The sequence below is a fragment of the Drosophila obscura genome, unplaced genomic scaffold (genome assembly GCF_018151105.1).
Source record: "Drosophila obscura isolate BZ-5 IFL unplaced genomic scaffold, ASM1815110v1 contig_8, whole genome shotgun sequence".
NCBI lineage: Eukaryota > Metazoa > Arthropoda > Insecta > Diptera > Drosophilidae > Drosophila > Drosophila obscura.
The window spans coordinates 108,763-132,261 of record NW_024542872.1 but is presented as its reverse complement, the minus strand read 5'-3'; the positions used below and the strand labels follow the sequence as shown (position 1 = coordinate 132,261).

The 23,499-nt window shown below is 40.1% G+C and overlaps 1 protein-coding gene across 1 annotated transcript in view; it reads left to right on the top strand.

The window, feature by feature from the left end:
- LOC111077095 (dnaJ homolog subfamily C member 16) overlaps positions 1-23,499 on the top strand; it is a gene marked incomplete at its 3' end in the record, with an annotated part of 161,837 nt that overhangs the window by 30,091 nt on the left and 108,247 nt on the right. The window contains exon 6 of the mRNA XM_041595787.1: positions 21,875-22,055. Coding sequence (XP_041451721.1) covers positions 21,875-22,055 — 181 coding nt within the window. The remainder of the gene's footprint in view (positions 1-21,874; positions 22,056-23,499) is intronic.

Below are 23,499 nucleotides of genomic sequence, written 5' to 3'. Positions count from 1 at the left end.
TCGTACCGGTACCTTCCACCGATCAGGACTTACCTGCGATTGAGCGTGTTCGGCCAGGCACTTGGGCCACAGCCTTCCCCTGCTTGGGATTGCTCCCTGTTGACATTTGGGGAATGCCAGTCTCATTTTTTTTTGTGTTTTTTAGGTTTTTTGTTGCTTGTTATTCATATTTTTTTCCCACGAGATGCAGAGAAGCCCGGGCAGAGATCCACGTTGCCCAGGTAAGTCATCATTAGAACAGGGGGCTGCCAAGTCCCTGAGCTTTCCGTTCGCGACTGGGCTAGGATTTTTATACCGGGCCCCCAGCTAGGCTGACTCTTGGCAGGTGAGGTGAGGTGAGTGTTGCGGTTGGGATGTGGGATGTGTAGGGATGGAAGTGGTTCAATAGGTTCATCAAAAATTAAAAACCTAAACAAACCAAAATTGTTTATCAATGTGTCGTACGCTTTAATTAATATCTTTGCGTCTTCCCATTTAAGCTAAAATAGCCCTTCCGATTAAAGAATATATATATATAAAGTCCCTCGAATAAAGAATTTCTCTTTGTTCCCTCCAATATGGGAATAATTCTGTGCAGCAACTTGCCAAACGTACTCCTCCTAATGTTTAAGTGGTGAACACTGGTAGGAGCCAGTGGCAAGGTTACTTAAAACAATTGTTGGGTTGTATTGGAAAAAGAGGAAGATTTCATGTGAGGGCATTGTTCGGTCTCCCAGCCGAGCATTATTTAGTATTTTCAGTCAGTGGTGCAGCCTTAAAGTAATTCTTGTTATTTATTCGTTATTTGCACTGCCCACTGTAATTTTAATCGACATGTATCTACACCCGCCCCCCTCACTGTAATAGCCGTTTCAACCGTTCTTTCGTCTCTTCGTCTCGCACCTTTCCTTCTATCGCCTTTCGAAATCACTGTCTCGATTTTAGCTCTCTCGTTCTCTCGAATATTCTCTCGCTCTCTATTTCGTAGCATCGCGTAGGGCACGGGCAATTCGGTCCGTCTGCACTAAAATGCCTTCGCAATGGTCATGATCTGTCGCATATATAAACACGAATCGCGGTTTATATATGTGTCGGAGATGTATAATGTAGATGTATGAAAACTGAAGAAAATGTAAGCAGAAATGTATAGAATTAAGAAACTATGTCAATAAAGGAGAACAGAAACTACGCAGTAATTTATCCGTTGTTCCTTCTATTCGCATTGTTGCTGAGAGCGAGGTTTGAGAACGAGAAAGAGAGTCGTCTCAGCCGAGTGTGGCGCGGTTGTGTGTAGGATGCTTCTGAGAGAGGAGAAGGGAAAGGGAATTGCTAAAGAGAGCAATTGGATGATGCAATACGGTTTCATGTATTGCGTAAGCGAAAAGACAAACGAGAAGAGAAGTTTTCAGTTTGCTCACGGAATTGAATGAGAGAACACATAACTGCGACTCAGTGGAGGAGGAAGAGCACCCAGATTTTCTTCCGCCGACATATGCATCTAGCTTTCTTCTTTCTTTCGCCTTCGCTATCGCTCTCTTCATCTATCTTTCTCTCGCTTGTATTAGGGCACGGGCAATTCGGTCCTTACGAGAGTCTTGACGTAGCACTCGCACCTGACACATCGTCGCCTAATCGATCAGGCACATTACCAATAATGACGTTTCATTGTAAATAAAGGTGATACATTTGGTATCCTCCTCTAAACAGTTGGTGACCCCGACGTGATTAAACATAAACAATTAAATCACAACATAAACTATTTCGCAAATAAATTCCGCTGGTACGACGGTTCATTATTTCGTTATTTGCACAAGCAACATAAACGGTGCTCGCGGCGTCTGCTTTGCGTTCGGCTTGCGGTCTTTCTTGAATTTATTGCAAGCGTTCCACTTTGCGGTCATCTTCCCACTAGGAACGTTTTCTGACGCCTGCTGCCGATATGGACACTGGAAACGACGCTGCAGTGACTGCTGCTGGACAGGGTGGCTTTCCTGAAGCGGAAAGCACCAGCACTTTTTTGAAACACTCAAGCAGATCGAGAAGCTGAACGGCACCTTTAAAACCGTGCACAGCGAGCTCGACAAGCTGGACCTCGATGACATCAGCACCGTTGGACTTGCGTCGGATCTGGTTCCCGCTCATTTTGCTGTCTTGTTTTCGGGTCTACAAGCATCATAGAGTCCCTGCAGGCGCTATGTTTTGTGGTCTTCCGAGCGAGCTTCCTCTATCTGAGCCCCACTTAAAACGGCTCAACCCTAAACTGTCGCTCAACGAGCTGCTCACTTGCAACGAGTTACACATCTTGATGGAGGGAAGAAATGGTCCCAACAACGACAAGCTGCGTCTGCTCAACCTCATTTTTGTCTGTTGAAATACTAGCTTTCAACGGGGGGAGTATGTTCGGTCTACCAGTCGAGCATTATTTAGTATTTTTAGTCAGTGGTGCAGCCTTAAAGTAATTCCTGTTGTTTGTTCGTTATTTGCACTGCCCACTGTACCTAATTGTAATCGACATGTATCTACACCCGCCCTCTCACTGTAATAGCCGTTTCAACCGTTCTTTCGTCTTTTCGTCTCGCACCTTTCTTTCTATCGCCTTTCGAAATCACTCTCTCGATTTTAGCTCTCTTGTTCTCTATTTCGTAGCATCGCGTAGGGCACGGGCAATTCTGTCCGTCTGCCCTAACATGCCTTCGCAATGGTCATGATATGTTCTAGCACTTGCATGCCTTTGCAATCGCTCGCACTTTTCTTTCGTCGCATATATAAACACGAATCGCGGTTTATATATGCATCTAGCTTTCTTCTTTCTTTCGCCTTCGCTATCGCTCTCTTCATCTATCTTTCTCTCGCTTGTATTAGGGCACGGGCAATTCTGTCCGCCTGCCTTTAGGAGAGTCTGGACGTAACACTCGTATCTGACACATCGTCGCCCAATCGATCTAATCGACAATAAATAAACATATTTGTATAATAATCTGTTCGTGACGTTTTATTGTAAAACCAGGTGATACATCCTCCTCTAAACATTTTGGTGACCCCAACGTGATTAAACATAAACAATTAAATCACAACATAAACATTCTAGTGACCCCGACGCGATTAAACATAAACAATTAAATCACAACATAAGGTTAGGTTAGGTCACAACATAAACTATTACGCAAATAAATTCCGCTGGTTTTAATGCCAAAAAACGGCATTTCCGCCCACAGCCCTTTAAAGTCGGCTGTTTGAGCCTATCAAAATTTTCATTGTTTCTGGCTGTAAATATTGTCTACGTTTGAAGGTCCACCAGCTCCATTTAAAGCAACCAAACTACATTATTTAATATGGATAATTTACATCAAGGTATCAAGAATGTAGTTAAGAATGCTTTAGTTAGATGTTGTTTTGTTTCGTTCTGATTTTAATGCTTTTATTGGCAGATGTTTTATTCGAACCTAACCTAAAAATAGTAATCTTTGTTGGAGTAGAAGTAGTAAGATTGCGCGTTGTTGGTCACATTGTTTATGTTTTATTGTGTGTTATTGTATATATATTTAAACGGAGTTAACAACTTAAGGGCATATTTGCGCGATTTCGAACCAAATTAATATATTCAGACAGGGACGATATTTGATCATTATCATTTGATAATATTTCCCAGACGGTAAGCTACACCTACAAAAAACTCCGTTTTATTTTATAGCAGTATTTATAGGCTGTCAGAATGATTAAGTTTATTACAACAAGTGGTAAGATGTTTAAGTTATGTGAAAAAAAGAGCACTACCTCTGAAACAAAAAAAAAAAACAAAAACATGAAAATAATTACAATTTATTTTTCTTCTAAGTAATGAAAATTCTTGCTATAAAATTATCCTGTGGATACATTTTATTTGTTAAGTAACAATATTAAATAATTATAACTATTTTTACTTTAAAAAATTAAAAACTTTGATTTAGTGCAAATTTTTAATGTTGGACGCGCAGAATTCATGTTTGCATCGGTCAGAAAATTATTTCGAAACTCACTTGTTTGAGCGGAGAGGCGATGAATTCCCACAGATGAATTCCCAAAATAGACGAGGTGGTTCCAATTTCTTCTGTATATATTTCTAGGTTTAATCACTTAGATATAAATGTATGTAATCCCGTGCAAAAGCCGGCCGTTTGCTTGTGGGTGAAGAAGCGCATTACTACTCTAGTCGAAGTCAGCTGCCGACGGCTGTCGGCTGCGGGAGAGGGTGCGTGAGCGTGGGCGTTGGCGGGAGCGTATGTGTGGTGAGTCTGAGCGCGCGAGAGCGCGTCACCGGAGGGAAAAATGCTCATAAGCGTGAGAGCGAGAGCGAGGGCAACAGCTTGCGTAGCTGGATTGCTAACAGTGGTTTGGCTGGAATGCCAACAGAGCTGTTGCCCCGCCAGCGCCATCCTCACTCTGAACACACTAATAATATGAACAGCCCATATGCGAAGTTTCAACTTTCTAGCGTTACCGGGAAGGTTAATGCCAAAAAGAACGTCATTTCCGCCCACAGTGCACAGTGCAGTGCATCTGCCATGAAATGGTCTTTACCTTTTAGATAGTCGACTGTAAAGTCGTATTCTTGAATTAGCAAGCCGCATACGTGAGTTTTGAGCTCGGATTGACCATTGAAAATAGGTATGTTAGTGGTCTGTGATCCGCTTTCACTTTAAAGTGTTTTCCATAGATATATGGTCGAAAATGAGTAATTGCACAGTGAATTGCTGCCAACTCCGCACGAACTCTTGCCGTCGTCTCAGTGGATGAAGGGCCAGTCATTTCTACAAATGGAGAAAAATAATTGGCCTAGATCTTGTTTGCCAGAGAGAGACCTTCCTGAAGTTCGGCAGAAGGCTCTGCTCTCCTCGGTTGACATTTCGCGTACACTCAAGTACATCAACTCGTTTGGCACGATGCAACGAATTTTTGGCTATGTTTTTAAATTCATCAAAAGGATTAGGTCACCAAAGCACGGTAGCAGTATTGGCCGATAGGTTGAATAAAGACGGTTTCTTGGGCATTGAGAAAATTCAAATGCATGCGCTCTCTTAATTATCTCGCTCGCTCACAAATGCACTTTTTCATCAAGTCAATCCGCGACGAACAGACGTGATAGTACCGAGCTTCGCAATAAGCAAACAATAAAAGATCAGCTGTTGGAAAATCCAAATCCAAATTCCGACAACTAACAGCTGTTCAGCTGTTCATCGGAAAAGCTTATCACAAATTCCACCAGGGGGCGCTCGCTCACCACATCTGATCCATTGGTCGGCAAAGCAATTTTTCAGCTACAATTTAAATGCCACCAGTTACTAAGCAAGTGTGTGAAAACACCGACACTGACCTGAAATCAGCACAAAAAGCTCATTCTCTGTCGCCAAGCTTTCTGCAACTATTGGACAACCTATTGCCTAAAGGAGCAGACGGATCTCATTGCTACAAAAATGGAAGAGTGCGAAAATCGGCTATGTGATTTTTGAGCCGAAAAAATAGGCACTCTAACTGGGCAAATAAAGCAGCTTAGCGACCGGGTGGAGTTCCTTGAAAAGGAGTTGGGCGAGGCTCGAGGAATAACGCAAAGAGTCGCCGATCTGGAAGCTAAGCTAAATCACAATCTATCTTGTTATGTGCAGGAAAATGGCAACATCGCCTGCCATTTGCGCATTCACGGTGTCCCCTTTGTTAAAGGCGAAAAATTTTAACATATTTTCAACACCCTATGCTTCAATTTAAGTTTAACCCCAGCGCATACCATTAAGGGCATCTACCGCATGGGAAAAGGACGGAACCAAACACACTCAATAGTTTATCCGGTAATAATCGGAGCGCTGCTCAGAGCAATTGGCACACTAAGGGCGAAACGCATCAAATACCCTCCAGCAACTTGGATTGAACTCCCTGGCCCCCGTTTATGTCAACGAGCAACTAACGAAGGAAAACTATTTGGTTTTCAGGGAAGCTATGAAGCTGAAAAAGGCTAGGAAATTAATAGCTGTTTGCACGCGAAGAGGAGTAGTACATGTCAGGATCAGCCAAAACGGTGAAATCATTGTTCTTGAAAACATGAACCACCTTTCCAATATACCAACTGGTTCATTTCGCCATTAAGAAGGACAGCAGCAGTGACGTAGAAATGATAGCAAGTAGAATTAATAGTAATTTACCAGTAGTTTAAATTAAAATGTGTTTTTAGATTTTTGGATTTTTCCCTGTTCTTGCGTTGTTAAATATTACTTCATTTAAACTTTTAAAATGGGTTATTCCAGAGAAAGAATAACCCCTAATACTCATGGTTTGTTAAGAATTCCTGTGAAGCAAAGAGCTGGCCTAAAAACTTTCCATATAAATGCACAAAGCCTTCCAAAGAAAATAGAAAAGTTCAGATATATGTTTATTGTCTGCAAACAGCCCCCAGAAAGTGAACTTGAATATATTTTTGTAAAATTGATAGACACAAAAAGCTCAAATAAATTACTACTAGGATGCATTTATCGACCTAATCAGAATATTGACTATTCCGAATTGACAAATAAAATATCTAACATATCCATTACGTATACTGATAAAATTGTGACTGGAGATTTTAACTGCGATATATTCAGACAAAGTCACTTGACCGAAAATATGGAAGCATTAGGACTGAACTTGGTAAACTCTACCGTGGCCGCACACTAAACAAAAATCCGAAAGACTTTACTTGACTTTTTTTTTGTGAATGTCAAAACGTATACGATCAATTTTCAGTACCTGGATATTTAAAACATGACTTATTATTTTTGACCTATGACTTTAATCTTGACAAAAATGGCCCTCATATATTCTACAGAGACTTCAAAAATATTGACTATGCAAAGCATTACATTCACATTAACCTACATTACTGGCACTCTATATATGACCAATTACATTAATCGACACGATTTTTCCTCAAGGAACAAAACCAACTTTTCTTAAAGATTTGGGTCTAAGGTATTGCTCATTAAAATCTATGGTGTAACAGTTAACGCAGCAGGAAGCTACTAACCGAATCATTAGTCGAGAAGATGGTGGGTATGATCGAGATCCATGCACGCGTTGCTGCCGGTCTCATGGTTAGTCGGGTAGAGTGGGGGTGGGGTTTTGAGAGATCGCGTCAATGGCTCGTGCATAACAATGAAAATAAATATAATTCGCGTGCGGTTCCAGGTTCAGACGGAAAAACTAAATAGAACGGACCGATTTGGTCAGAATCAATAGCAGTCGAAGTCGGGCTGGAGTTGCTTGCGATGTTGTTGCAACTCGTGATGCCCACCCCTCCTTGATCACACCGGTCCTGAATACGCGGATATGTTGGTCTTGATCCCTATAAGAATGCCTTGCGTTAGCTAGCTAATGTCATCTCGGCGCCACATGATCCTTAAATACGGCACAATTAACTTAAATTCATTATAAACTGTTTATTTAAATATTGTTCCTTAAAGCTTTTCATAGCTGCTAAACTGGCCTAGGTATTGACTACTACTATGATCAAACTGGTATATATATATATATATATATATATATATATGTGTGTGCAAATCAGAGAACGGCATTGGGTGATTGCAAATAAGTTTACACAAAAAAATCACCCGATTAAACTGACTCGGCGTTGACGGATACACACTTGCATGCGCACATATTTGCAGATGATTTTAAATCACTCAAGCTTTGCCTTCTTTTATTCTGGCTGAGTTTATTCATGCTCGTTCGTTTTTCGGGTGTTTCGGGTGTCTGTTACTTCGGCTCAGCAATGAGCCAATACGATTATAAGCAAAGACGCAAATGAGTAAACTCAGCTCGTATGATTTTATTCAAGTGAAGGAACGGTCGGCACACATACATGCACAATGTGTCTAATTGCTTTTGTATGCGTAAAACGACGAAATAATGTTATTCTATTGCTGCTGACAGTGGTGGAAAAAGAAATGCAAAATATAAATCAAATGAAATGAGTAACGAAACATTTATTTTTATATTTTCTTAGAAGTAAAATAAGGAACAATTTTTTATAATTATCTTTTGATTTAAGCAGTTAAAGTTTAAAATTTTTATAGTAAGAGTACAGGAATATAAGGCTATCTATGGATTTTGGGCCAAGACGGTTTCTTTTCTCCGTTATTATATTCCCAGCTAAGGAAAATTCTCGTTCTGCTGCTGCACTACTTGCTGGGATTGAATGAACCTTAAGGGCCAATTTTGAGAGATTTGGATATACTTGTTCATTAATTTTCCACCATTTTAAAACATCAAATTCATCGGTTATTTCCACATTTTCTTTACAATATTTTTCTATTTCATCGGCAGGTGTTTTCAATGTTGTCAGTAATGATTTTTGTAGCAAATAAGGGAAAAAAAATTGAGTGTCTGGATTATTGGATTGATTAGAAAACGCAATGCTCGTGTCTAATGAATTGCTGTTTTCAGGAAAAGAAAATTCGAGAATGGAATCAGAATTTTGGGTAGATGGACTAGTTGGAATAGACCAGGTTGATGACTGTGGAGATATAAATGATCGCTCAATTTGGGAAACACAGAATTGAATAATTTCCTCCTTATCTGATGCTTGCATATTTAATGCAGGAGGAAATAAAAAAAAAGCAGTTTTATGCCAAAGCGTTAAATTTGGAATCCAAGTGTCATCAACATTATGCAAAATTGTTTCTTTTAAAGACGCTATGGATGGTACATCTGTTGGATTAGGTGTACATATAAGCTTAACTTTTTCAATAGATGGTACAACGAAACATAGAGAGGGTGAACTGCAAAGCTGTAATTTCTTAAATATAACTTCAAAATCACTGCAAAGGTTAACTAGCTGTTGAAGGGTTGAAATACATATAAGTAATAATCTTTGGCTCTCGTGCTTTTCCTTAAGGATTTCATTAATGTTAAACCAATTGTCTACTATTGACTTAAACATAGTGAAATTTGAGTTCCAGCGTGTAGGGCACTGATTTTTTAGCGAGGTCTTCAAGTGATGCTGTAAGTTGGCTTTTTTGAAATACTTAACAATTTTTTTGCAAGCCTCTGAAAGTACGGTTAGCTCCGACGATTCCTTAAAAGCATGTTCCAGTATATTCGCAAATAAATGGCAGCTGCAGTTTAAACGAATGTTGTTTTCCAAAGCTATTACAACGTTGGAGCCTCTGTCTGTTACAAACATTATTTTGTCCATATTGGTTATCCCAAACTCAGAAAACAAAGAGTTCAACTTGCTTTGAATGTTAGCACCAGTTGAGCGCTGAAAATCCATAGACTTCATTCCCAAAATGATGTCAAACAGTTTCAAATCTTTTTGGAAGTGCAGCGTTATTCCCAAAAAGTTTCTGTGCACATAATTATCTGTCCACAAATCAATTGTAGCAGAAGCTCCACCGCTATGCACAATATCGGCAATTTCTTCTTTAACTTGTTTTTTCTTTTCCTCTGCAATTTTATGTGTTGCTCTTGAAATTGTCGTGGCATCAGGTTTTCCATGTCAACGGCGTCTCCATATTTAGCTCCCATTTCTATAAAAAATTGAGCAAGCTTTGCAAATCCAGCTCCGTTAATAGCTGAAAATGGTTGGCAATCCTCAGTAACCCAAGTTACGCAGGCATCTATGGCGGCCTTCTTATCTTCTGCCGTAATAATTTTAACACTTTTTTTCATCTTGAGGGCTATGCAACATTTATGTCGGCTTAAATTTGAAGAGTTCTTCGCCGATTTCTTTAAAAGGTTGTTGCACGACCGACAGTAAAGATATTTATCCAAAACAGTTCCATCTTCTTTAATAATGTCTGCCAAAATGTTCCAGATTACGCTTCTTCCCTTTTGTCGCAGTGACAAGGTGTACGCATTTTTTTTAACTTGCTCTAGAACAAATGATTCGTCTGCCATTGTCTCAAAAATCTCACTAAGCGACCGAACTGAAAACGAGACATTCCAAAGGAATTTTTTGCGAGAGGAGCCCGAAGACCTTGTCGGCTGGAAATTTTCACCGCTCGGCTATTCGGGCCAAATCCGTCTGCGTCGATTTTGCATGTATGCGTGTAAGCCTTTTCACATACATGTTGGATATGATTGTATTGTACACGAAGCTGAGATTTGTGTGAGTGTGAATGAGCTGAGTTTCCCAACTGAAAACAAGACATTCCAAAGGAATTTTTTGCGAGAGGAGCCCGAAGACCTTGTCGGCTGGAAATTTTTACCGCTCGGCTCTTCGGGCAAAATCCGTCTGCATCGACTTTGCATGTATGCGTGTAAACCTTTTTGTCGGCTGGAAATTTTTACCGCTCGGCTCTTCGGGCCAAATCCGTCTGCATCGACTTTGCATGTATGCGTGTAAACCTTTTCACATACATGTTGGATATGATTGTATTGTACACGAAGCTGAGATTTGTGTGAGTGAGTAAGAATTGATGCGAACGAGGCGATTGCCAGCACAAGCTGAGTTTATTCAACACTGAGTATTTTTGAGTGATTATATATGAGTACACCAAGAAACACCCTAAGCAAGAAAGTGATCCGAACGAAGCGTCTGACAGCGCAAGTTGAGTTTATTCAACGCTGAGTATTTTTGAACAATTGCATGTGAGCAAAAACTTTAGCTCATGAGTAAATCAAGAAATATGTGATTTTTGCAGTTCTCTGGTGCAAATAAGCTGAAAAGTAAGGATATTATAATATGAAGAGGTGCGTAACAATATACTGGTTACATGCTTTGTAACGAACCATGGTTCTAGCCATGGCTCGTCACAAACGGCGAAGGGTCAGCGCATCCACGCTGGCGGGAGACAATAACCAAACTGATATACACCGAGCTAACGAACCATGGCTCTAGCCACGGTTCTCCACAAATAGCGGTGTGTCAGCACCCCGGAAATAGAATAGTCTTAAGCAACGCACGAAATTACTAAAATTAAGAACTCTCGATCAGCGAAAACCACAGCACAAAATTCTCGGTCACCCACTTCTTGGCGATATTTCGCAACCACTCGGCCTCGAAACATCGACCCAAATTCAGATATCACCTTCGCGATGCTGAGGTAGCAAAAACCCAATTCCCAACGGCAGCCCGCACCTACTGCGATGCAGCCTCAGCTAAAAACACTCTCATCAAAACACACTGACCCACTAAGATTATTGTCAACGAAGCACCAAGCTTCGACCTAATTACCACACCCTACAATTATTATTACCCAATAACCTTAAGTCAGCAAGAATTAATTATTTCCGGGTCTCAGGTGCGATCGCCAGCTGCATAAAAGGGCCAAGATCGGCCGAAAGAGCAGGCAGTCCATCAGCCCGAACACAAGACACTGCACAAGGCAGTCCCTCAGTCACACACCCAAGACACTGTACTACGCAGTCCCTCAGTCACACACCCAAGACACTGTACTACGCAGTCCACCAGCGCACCATTCAACCACGAGTTGAAGCAGCAGAATTTAAGTGAATGAAGAAAACAGAATACTAAATAAAACCAAGAACAATCCAACAAAAAAAAGGGTCGCCTCAACATTTCTCGCTGCCTACTACATTCTTTTGCCAGCCAGCCCGACACCTGAAGTCACCTGCGATCTACAAATTGTCTTGTAGTGGACCCTGGACAGACTGAATGCTCACCTCAGCCTGAAATAGGACCCTCACACTAGAGTAATAAACAACGAGAATACAATTAGCAAATTGAGTAATCATAAGCATAATCGAATTAATCATAATGAGGTAAGAAACTAGAAAAACTATTCATTCGTTCGTTCTCTTTCGTAGTGACCAGACGTGTTTTTGTTTTGCGCTCCGCATTTTCCTTTTGTTTAACTTAAACAGCCGGTGTTTTTTATCTATAATTTAACTCTCTTACTAACATACATTAAAATCATTCTTTTACCGCGGGTGCATGCCTGTTAATTGTGTAAAAACACAACTTACTTAAATAAATTTTGTGCGTCGGTTAGTCGTGTGTTTGTGTTGTTGCTTTTCGTAAGTACGCCCTCTCATTACATTTAGCCGCTCTTTGTCGTAGTTATTGCCTTCTATCACTCTCTCTATCACCTAACTCTCAATAACTGTTCTTTCGCTCTCGCTCTTGTAACCTTTTGTGCAGTAACGCTCTCACTTATAAGCTGTTGCTGCAACCACTTTCCTCTCTCTTTTTTTTCCGATTTCGCTTTAAGCATTGCTCTAAGCATTTGCTCTGCACAGTGGTCTGATTGCTATTTGTTTTGAACTTTTTTTTTCCCGAAGTAAAAAAAAATAAAAGACATAAATATGGAATTTTCTGTCGTCTGTGCCAAAAAAACCTGCAAGAAGCAGATCACCCATGACCAGCCCAATATCCCCTGCTGGCTTTGCGAAAGCGTAGTGCACGCAAAATGTGTAGGGATCTCGGGCCGTGTAGGAGACGCCATTTCCCAAAACAACGGCCTACATTATAGTTGTGAGGAATGCCGTGCTGTGGAAAACGACATGCGTTCGTTCATGAGGCAGACGCGGAGTGGCTTCAAAGAGCTGATCGTGGGCTTTAAACAGCAGTACGATCGACTCTTGGCCATGAACACTCAGTTCAGCAGTTTACAGCTGCTGGCTGAGTCTCCGAGGCGCAAGAAGTCTACTCCGCGGGACTTGCAAGTGCCGACTGCCTCATGTCCGCCGGCATCCGAAAAACTTACTCCGACCACTCCCTTAGTGCAGCAGTTGATTACGTTTGCTACTCCAAGGGCAACGATCGCTGCTGGTGATGCAGATTCGGGAGCCGAATGCGTCACTTCGGAGAGTATGCAGTTAGAAATGTCTGTAGAGTCCGTGTCCATCGAGTCCGCACCCAACCCCTTAACTATCCCCTCAGTTTTGCTCCCACCAGCTAATAGATGTCCAGGACCACCGGATACTGCCATCACAGGTACTAGGCCTGTGGTGCCAAAACCACTGGTGGGAGTCCCACCAAAGCGACAAGTTTTTGTCTCGCGGCTAGCCCCTGACCTCACATCCAATGATGTGACCGCTTTTATACAAAGCAAAATAAAAGCCGTCGGCTTAAAGGTGGAAAAATTTAACTTTTCTTATGCCAGGGAGATATCTTCCTTCAAGATAAGCGTCTCCCCAACTCAATTTGAAACCATTTGTTCCGCCAAGTTTTGGCCAGAGCATTTGGTGGTTAAAGAGTTTAAGGCTAAGAAAAAGAATAGGCCCCCCATTACTCTTCCTAGCATTCAGACCAGTGCTCCATCTCTATCCTCATCTTCCACCTCTACTTCCACCCATCCAAAAAACTAACTTCCTCTCTTGTAGTTACCTACCAGAATGCTAGAGGCTTGCGTAGTAAGCTCAGCACTCTTTTCCTTGAGAGTCTCGCATTCTCATCCCACGTTATTGTGTTCACCGAGACCTGGTTAAAGCCGGACATCCTTAGTTCCGAAGTTTTGGCAGGTCGGTACACAATTTTTAGAAATGACCGTTCGTCTCGACGTGGATGTGGGGTCCTTATTGCAGTGGACTCAAATTTCACGTCGGAACATTTCATGGTCCAGGTTCAACAAGACCTGGAATTCCTGTGCGTAAAACTGATTCTCCCAGGCTTTTCCATTTTCATTACTTGCTCGTATATTCCACCTTCCTCGGATATCTTAATATACGAGCATCACCTGACCGCTTTAAAAACTGTTTCTTCCTCGCTATCAGATAAAGACCATATGATAGTTCTTGGTGATTTTAATTTGCCAGGTGCTGTTTGGTCTTCGGTAAACGAGTCTAATAACCTTGTGCCCATGTCACGACATGACTTTATCGACGGCTTGCTAGACCTATCCCTGTCTCAAGTCAACCATGTGAAAAATTCCTTGGGTCGATTGCTTGATCTGTGCTTTGTCTCGGATCCGACCATAGCGTTGTTAACCCGAGCCCTTCCGCTCAGTATACCTGAAGACTCCTACCATCCTACATTCGAAGTGTCAGTCGATATTGGCCCTACTGTATTGGATCGAATGAGTAGGCTATCCGAACGTGTCCGCTGCTTTCGTAAAGCCGAGTTTACGAAGCTTAATAACCTTATTAGGGATTTTGATTGGTCCGCTCTGTACTTGTGCACTGACGTTATGAAAGGCACACACATTTTTTACAATGTACTTGACACATTTTTTGATTCTTGTGTCCCACTTTCTTGTCCGGTTAGATCTGGAAAGCCTCCTTGGTTTACCAAGGAGTTATCCAGTCTAAAAAATTTAAAATCAAGACTTTATAAAAAATTTCGAGAAGTTGGTTCTCCCTCTTCTCTTTCTCACTATGTAATAGCTCGGTCAAATTTCTCCGTTCTTAACGCTCAATGCTATAAGAACTACCTATCTCGATGCAGGATACGATTTTCACAGGACCCTAAACAGTTTTACAGCTTCGTAAATAGTAAGCGTAGAACGTCCGTACATCCATCCTCGTTATCTTTTCTCAATATGTCAGCAAACAATGATCAGGCAATTGCCGATCTTTTTGCCAAATTTTTCCAAACAACCTTTTCTCATGAAAGCTACTCTGGTCAGCCGTATCCATACAGTTTACCAAGGTCGAATGGCATCTTCAGCCCCTTGTTAAATGAAAGCTCACTGCTTCATGATCTTCGACTAGTTAAGCCGGTGTTTTCACCAGGTCCCGACGGAGTTCCTGGCTGTGTACTCAGGTACTGTTCCGACGCTCTGTGTGGACCCTTGCTTAAACTATTCACCCTATCCATTAACTCTTCATGCTTCCCCCCATCTGGAAGGAATCTTTTATTATTCCGCTCCATAAGAAAGGTAGCAAGTCTGATGCAAATAATTATAGGGGTATATCTAAGTTATCCGCTATTCCTAAAATGTTTGAAAAAATTTTAACTCCGCACTTGCAACATCTCTGCAAATCACTTATATCTCCGTCCCAGCACGGATTTATAAGGCGACGATCAACAACCACAAATTTATTAGAGTTTACCTCTTTTATCATTAAAGGCATTTACACTGATTTTAGTAAAGCATTCGATTCTGTAAACCATTCCCTTTTAGCACAAAAACTTGACCTTTTAGGGTTTCCGCCTAATCTTTTGAGATGGATTTCTAGCTACCTTTGTTCTAGGTCTCAAAGAGTCCTCTTCAAAAACTCCTTCTCTTCACCTGTTAAGGTTACTTCTGGAGTACCACAGGGCAGCCATCTAGGCCCCCTACTATTCACACTCTTTATTAATGATCTGCCTTCAGTATTAACAAACTCTCGAGTACTCATGTATGCGGATGATGTTAAACTTTGTGTCCAGTATAAGGACATTTCATTTCACTCTCGCTTGCAATCCGATCTCAATAACTTTCAATCATGGTGTTGTGCAAATATGTTACACCTAAATGCCTCGAAATGCAAAGTAATGACATTTCATCGCTCCAGCCCCCTATTGGCTCCTTATAGCCTCTGCGGTGGTTCTCTTGAGAGAATTACCTTGGTTGATGATCTTGGTGTTAAATTAGACCCAAAGTTGAAGTTTTCTGAACACATTTCTACCATGGTAAATAAGGCCATGGGTGTGCTTGGGTTTATAAAGAGGTGGTCAAAGGAATTTGACGACCCCTATATAACGAAGACTCTCTATATCTCGCTTGTTCGTCCGATTTTAGAATACGGCTCTTGTGTATGGTGCCCCCAGTACAAAGTACACCAGGACCGTATAGAATCAGTCCAGAAAAACTTTTTACTTTTTGCTCTGCGTGGCCTTAACTGGGATGCAGGTGTGAGACTGCCATCTTATCCTCGTAGATTGCTTTTAATAAACCTTCCAACCTTAGTTAGTCGTAGAAAAATGCTTGGTGTGATTTTTATGCACAACCTGATCAAGGGTGATGTAGATAGCCCTGACTTGTTGAGCCGCATAAACTTTACGATTCCTATTAGATCTACTAGAAACTTCATTCCTCTTTTCCTTCCGCTTTGTAGATCGAATTATTCCTTGCACGAACCATTTAGGATACTTTGCTCGGACTTCAATTCCCTTTACCACATAATATCAACTACTAATTCCCTTCCTCTTCTTAAATCACTAATACTAACATACCTTTCCCGTAATTAGTTATATTTTTTAGCTATCTTTGCATGCTTAGCTCTTTGAGTTGTGTTTAGCTCTAATTTTCCTCGAATTTTAGTCTAACACCTATCTTTCCTGCATGCTCGCGATCGGTTCGGTAACACGCGTCGCGCGTCATGCGGCAGCGCCCCTCGGTCGGTTGGGCGGGAGGAGGGCTGCGTTTCTGCCTGGGTTCCGCGCGTAACAGGCTTCGGCTTGGTGTCGCATGGGCCACTTGATGGTGCAGTCATTGCATATCAACGTCCAGACAACAAGATGGTTCCGATGGAATACAAAAACTTCGAGAGCGCAATGCCTCTTTTAGGTACACATTAATTGTCTGTTGGGTAATCACCCATATATTCGCTTGTCGTGAGTTACAGCGTGAACGAAAATTAGCACGGCTTGCGAAAGAGCAGAGCAAAAAAAATAATCGAATACTTGGCATAGGTCAGCATTACAGTACTGCCAATAAATTTACGGTCGACGCCAAGGTAACGTTAATACCGTTTTGATTCGCGATTCAACTACTACACATACAGTATACGCTCAAAATCAATCACTCACAGTAGGTTTAATCCATCGATGAAAGCGCTTCCATAGGATTTCTGCAGGTGGCTGTAAACTTTCAGAATTCAGTGTATTAGCACGACAACGTTAAGGCACAAGTATTGATTCTCTCCACTCTTTCTTTACCAAATTTTCCCTCCTTACTTAAGGCACAAACAAAAGGAATCATAATACTAAAAATTCTTAGCGACGGCTTATTCAAAGTCTCAATCAATTAACACGGTCTAGGCCTATGCACTTTACTTTCGTTTAACATAAGTCATTAATACAAAGAAACACTGCCGTAGCAAGAAAACTAGTGGTCCGACTAAACGGAAGATTCACTGGAAAACGGTGATCGGCACGGCTCTGCAACGGTAATAGCTCTCTCCTTTTTCTGCTACTGTCCGTTTGCTGGCTGCTGGCGAGCGTGGGTGTGAAGACGAATGTAGATGTGGCTCGCCCAGAAAATTCTCTGCATGATGTTCGAGGCAGCGTATGAGGAGTCGACGCGCAAGCTGTATGTATCTATGTATACGTAGACCGCTGCTGCAACGTTCGTATGCCAAGCTAGACGTGTCGGTGTAGGTGCGAAAGCGTTACATGTTGGGTACAGTTCCCCGTAGAAGTATGCGCCCAGAGAGTGGTAGCTCAAGTCCGCAGCACTATACAATGCCCATATGTGGCGCGGCAATGCCACCTGGCAGTATCTACTGTACTGCGTATGATACTTCGTACGGTACTATGCAAAGTACTTTATACGGTACTACATACGGCCAACCTTGCAAATAGGTTTGAAACCGAAGTAAATTTCCAGTGGCCGCTGGTGGTATATAAGTAAACTCACCCCAATGGGATCGGCCTGATGATAAATAACGTTGAATTGGTCTTTTTCGGGTCGTGTGGATGTCGGAATCGATCTGGGATCGTAACACGCGGTATTATAATGGTAGATCACAGTCGAGGTTATGGTTTCTTTTCTTTTCACTGCACTCAATTTAACAGACGTCCGTCTGGGATCGCAAGCTCAAAAGAAAAGAACGACATGGGCAACTCTCCATCCGCTCGAGCTCTTTTTTTGTTTTGTTTTCTTATTCACCACGCATTGACACTTGGCTCTGTTAAGCGAATGTCATTTTTAACACTGGCTCAACTGCCCGCGCAAGGTGCATTTAACGAGAGGGTGAAACTGTGTGACGTTTGATATACAATATATTTTGTTGGGACGGGTGCCACTACAATGGAGAAACCTTGGAGCTAAACTTCGTTAACCAAACCTAAAAAATTAAAACAATTAACAAAAAATACCTTTTGGTAGGTTGCGGGCCTAACTGCCAACTGGAAAAAAAGCAAACGAAAAATGTACAACCCACATTTAGTAATGAACACGTAACACTTAACTAAGCAATTACTTCTAAACAAAAATGGCAAGCAATAAAAAGTATAGGGCTTTTCCTGAGTTTTTTAAGTAAAATTTCTAAAAAAAATACCGAAAAAAATTATCAAATTTGAATTTGAAAGCTTAATATCTTCCAGGCGTTAAGCTGCAGCTACAAAGTGTGTGGGTCGCACTTAAAGCTGCATTTGTCAGCTTTTCAGAACTGCAAAAGTTTTTTGCAACCAGATATAAGATACTTAAGTTATTTGAAAAATAGAAGCACTACCTCTGAAATAAAATATGAAAAAATACCAGTTTTTAAAAAGTTCTTAAAAAAAACTAAATCATAAAAAAATACATTATATTATAAAAATTTTTAAATCCCGAAATCTATCAGAAAAAGTAATTTTGGGCCACAGCGGAAATGTCGGAAATGTTTACTAGTGTAATCAGTCTGGATTTAGGAGGAATAAAAAAAAAAAAAAAAAAAAAAAAAAAAAAAAAAAAAGAAAAAACAAAAAAAAAAAAAGGAGGAAAAATAACATTCCTGACACTACTTGACTTTAGCAAGGCCTTTGACACCATTAATCATGCAATTCTAGTGGAAAAACTACACAATGAGTGCAACTTATCTTCAACGGCTGTAAAACTAATGACCTCATACCTGAGCAATACATGTCAAACAGTTGTCACAACAACTGCTAAGTCAGCGTCTTTATTTGTTAAACGTGGTGTACCCCAAGGATCAGTTCATTGGACCATTGTTATTTGTTATATATGTTAACGATCTGTTTTGTCTGATTGAAGTTGTCATATGTATGCAGATGATGCCCTACTTTATGTTAGTCGACCTCTATGTGCACTGAATGACTGTATAAATGTGTGTAATAGGGAACTAGACAAAGTTAGCAACTGGGCTAATGATATTGGGCTTTCCCTCAATCCTATGAAGTCTAAATCTCTTGTTATTTATAAAAACAAAACGAAAGTGAATATAAATGCACTAAGACGGCTTCAAATTGGTAATACACCGATTGAATACTGCGAAAAGGCAAGCAACTTAGGGTATGTTATTAATAGATCATTAACATGGGTCGACCAAGTTAATAGAGCGTCAGGAAGAACTTATGGAATGCTAAGATCACTTAAATTTACACAGCGCTTTCTGACAACCCAAACCAGCATGATGCTTGCAAAAGCATACCTCATTCCTGCTCTCTTGCATGGCGTTGAGGTATTCGGAAATGGAATTTGATGATATAGCAAGATACATTTACGATTTGACCAGGGGAGACAGAATATCAGACAAAGCTTTTACGATATTTGAAAAAGAATTTTTGAAATGGATGGACTATAAAACACTAATTTTCTTACATCAAGTAGTTTGCACTAAAGAACCGGCATACCTTTACCAGAAAATTGATTTCGCTAACTCTGCACGAACCAACAATATAAAGAGCATTCGATACAAAACACTGAATTCAGATTGGCAATATTTTATAAATGCAATTCGCATATGTTCCCATCATGTAAAGTCATTAAGCAACCCAACGCAATTTAGAAAAGATTTAAAAACACACCTACAATCATAACACATATGAAACTTAAAAAAAAAAAATAACTACAATAAAAAATATAAATAATTAAATACTAAATACTACTACTAGTATTTAGCTATATAACTTTATAACTACAAATATTCTTTGACTAGTGCATTAAAAATAAGTTTTTACTTGTATCACTGGGAAAAAACAAATACAAATACAAACAATTCAAATGCACTTATGGCTTGAGTGGCTTGTTTTGCCCTTGAGAGCGAGAGTTGAAAACTTGAGAGCTAACTGAACGGTTCATAGTCCAACGAACCTTGAAAATTTTATATGTATATGTTCTATAACCCTTCGCCACGAACACACGGCTTAAATTTGTCGCCATTGTAAATTTTCGAGAATAAAGCCAAGTTTTTAACTTTAAACGAATTCACGTTCTGACCAATTTTTTGGAATTCATTCAAGCGGTCGGAACAGCCCGAAAGCTCAACAACAACAATGCTGATAAAGAATATACATACTTTATGCGGTCGAAAACGTTTCCTTCCCTGCGTTACACACATCCATTTTGACCACAAATCTAATATAACCCTTAACTCTTTGAGTACGGGTATAAAAAAGCATTTTAATTGTACCTACTCTGCCACAGAAAAAACTTCCAATCCCAAGTATAATAAATTGATTATATTTGTTTTTTGTTTGTCTATTAAGCTATTTTCGTCTTTGTCTATGCTCTTCCTAGCGTCGCCATCTGCTGATGCAGATATATAATATAATGCTGCATTAATTAGACTCTATTTGTCATCATTATTTAAATATTTCATTGGGTTTTTTGTTCTCATATTGCAATGTTTGCTTCGTGTTTGCTGGCAAAATATATCAAATTGATATAACTTGGCCCAAAAAATATATCATCGGTTTCATACGAAAATCAACCCTGATTCTGTTCGCGAGGTTAGTACTAGTTTTTTTGGGCAAAAACTGTTTTCTCTGTACAAAAATAAAGGTCGGTAATACTAAACGAGAAGGAACGTGTGAGTCGCTTCTAAAGACGCGATTCTACTTATACCCGTACTCAGTTTTTTAACATATGATTTTTTAGAATTTTAGCATTAAAAAAAAAATTTTACATTTTACATTTTTTTGCTACATCTGTACTTACATCTACATATATTATACTTATTCTACATCTAACATGTAGAATTTACATGTACCATTTAGATTCTACATCTCCTCCGCTAGGGGTTGCTCGCGCACTGAACGCGGCAGAGTGTGCGAGCGAGATGGAAAATGAGTTGTGTTGTCGTTGTCTGGAGGCGGCAGGGGAAGCAACTGAAAATTAATTTCGTCATTCTGGCTATAATTATGATCCGATCTGATTCAGATTCAGCAGTCTTGTAGATATGGGCATTCTTTACGATACTGCGTTTTTAGTTTTATCGTATCTTTAAAAATGTGCCTGCCACAGATTTTCGTTCTTTGTTATGGTGGAAGGGGGCGGGGCGAAATTTTGAAATACACTTGTAGCAGTGGGATATCACATGAGTCTGGAAACCAAATTTGGTTGCCCTAGCTCTTATAGTCTCTGAGATCCAGGCGCTCAACAAGACAGACAGACGGACAGACAGACATGGCTATATCGACTCGGCTATTGATAATGATCAAGAATATACCAAGAATATCCACTTTTACCACAAATCTAATATACCCCTTAACTCTTTTTTGAGTACGGGTATAAAAAGAATCCGAAGGTATTTGCTGGTGTTGCTGGTATGTTTCTAGCCCCTTGAAAGTTATATCAATTTGATATATTTTGCCAGCAAACACGAAGGAAACATTGCAATATGAGAACAAAACACCAAATGAAAGACAATTATATGGATATTATAATATATTATTTTTGTTAATTTTCATAAATATAAAACAAATATTTTTTTCAAAACATTTTGTCTTCACGGTGGTCGGCACGGGAGGCGTCGCCATCTGCTGCTGCTGATAGTCAGACACATTACCTTGCGAATAAAATATTGGGGAGCCCAGGATATGCCTGGGGAAGAGCGACCCCAGCCGAAGAAGTGCATTTTATGAAATTTAAACAAAACCAAGCAGCTGTCTGAGCAGTGTAACCGTACGAAATGCAGTGCACAACTCTGTTCATATGACATTTGTTTGCTAGCAAACAGTTTTTGGATCTGATTACTAGGCTTTAGCTAAAGTTTTTTGGATCTGAGTACTAGACTTAAGTCGGAATATCGTCTTTATTGTAACTACTAAATACTGAATATAACTATAAATATTACACATACCAATTTTAAATTTTTTTCTACTTCTATATATAAACAGAATTTATACGAAAAAAAATGCCGTATAAGATAGTTCAGCGCGTATATGATGACAACATAGATGTTTTTCTTAATGGATGGATGGACAACAGAGTACGCGTATTAATTTTAGAACCCCGGAGTTTAATTCGGCTACGATATCTTCTAACCGCCTTTTCTTTTTATGATCGTGTTGCCTTTGGGTAAGAATCTATTCACTTATTTTTAATACATATTTTATTTGAAAGCTTAAAATATCCCAAGCCGCAAGCTTAAGAAATAAAGTTTTTACGGCGGATTGATAGTTTCTTTCATTAACTTTATAGAATTGCAAATTTCTTAATAACTTGGTGTAGCATACTCTCGTTAATCAGAACTCAGAGAGATTGCGGATCCATTTTGAGATCGCTCCGTAAAGAAATTGGAAAAAGTTCAGAAGTCGTGTTTTTATAGTGCTACAATTGTACCAGTGAATGGATGAGCGGTGCGGCCTATAAGAAAGCATAGCCAAGTAAAGCAACCCAAGCTAGTTGAGCCTATATTTGGTTTTAAATAATAAAAGCGCAATTCCTTGGTGTAGTTGTGAGTTCTTGACCCTCAGCTGGCTCGGTGACATACCTTTGTCCGACTCAAAGAGATCAGGAGGCTACCAGATCGGAGTAGAGTCGGTAAGCAGTATACACCGAAACAAGCAGTACGAGGGGTCGGTAGTGCAGCCAAAGAAGCAGTGCAAGCAGTACAGGCAGTACATCGTGATATAACCAGGCAGGTTTTCACTTACTTTTGCGTTTTACGTTTTCAGCAAAAGTCATACTTTTCATTTCAAGGCACTCTGACATTCGCAAAAGTAAGGTTTTTTTCCTCCTGTACTGTAAGCCTAAATTTTACTGCTGTTATACCCACGCGTTAGTGCCAGCTTATACAAAAAGGCCTATGTTATGTTTAACAGAGATTTATCGATAACCAAATCGGCTGTTCGGATCAAAACCAGATCCAATTTTTAGGTGGGTTTAAATAAAAATCGATACTATAAATTTGTAGAACAAAATTTGTCTGTAAGGGGCTATCTCCGCAACGCTTGCACCAAATTGCATGCGGTTTTTTTTTTAAAATAGCGTTACTATGTGGCATGGGTTTTATAAAAAAAAATTTTCTTTACATACACAGGTTCCTCAAAAATTAAAAATTAATCAAAACAATCTCAAATTTGGGCAAAAATTTTAGTTTGAACGCCTATTTTATTTGATTTTGTGTCATTCTGTAGAAGGGAACAGCTTATGATAGATTTTGTTTTTATACCTTTTTATACCCGTACTCAAAAATAGTTAAGGGGTATATTAGATTTGTGGTAAAAGTGGATGTGTGTAACGCAGAGAAGGAAACGTTTTCGACCCCATAAAGTATATATCTTATTGATCAGCATCAATAGCCGAGTCGATATAGCCATGTCTGTCTGTCCGTCCGTAGTGTTGAGCGCCTGGATCTCAGAGACTATAAGTGCTGGGGCAACCAAATTTGGTTTCCAGACTCATGTGATATCACACTGCTACAAGTGTATTTCAAAATTTCGCCCCGCCCCCTTCCGCCGCACAAAGCATAAAAATCTGTGGCTGAAAACGCAGTATGGTAAAGTATGACCATATCTAT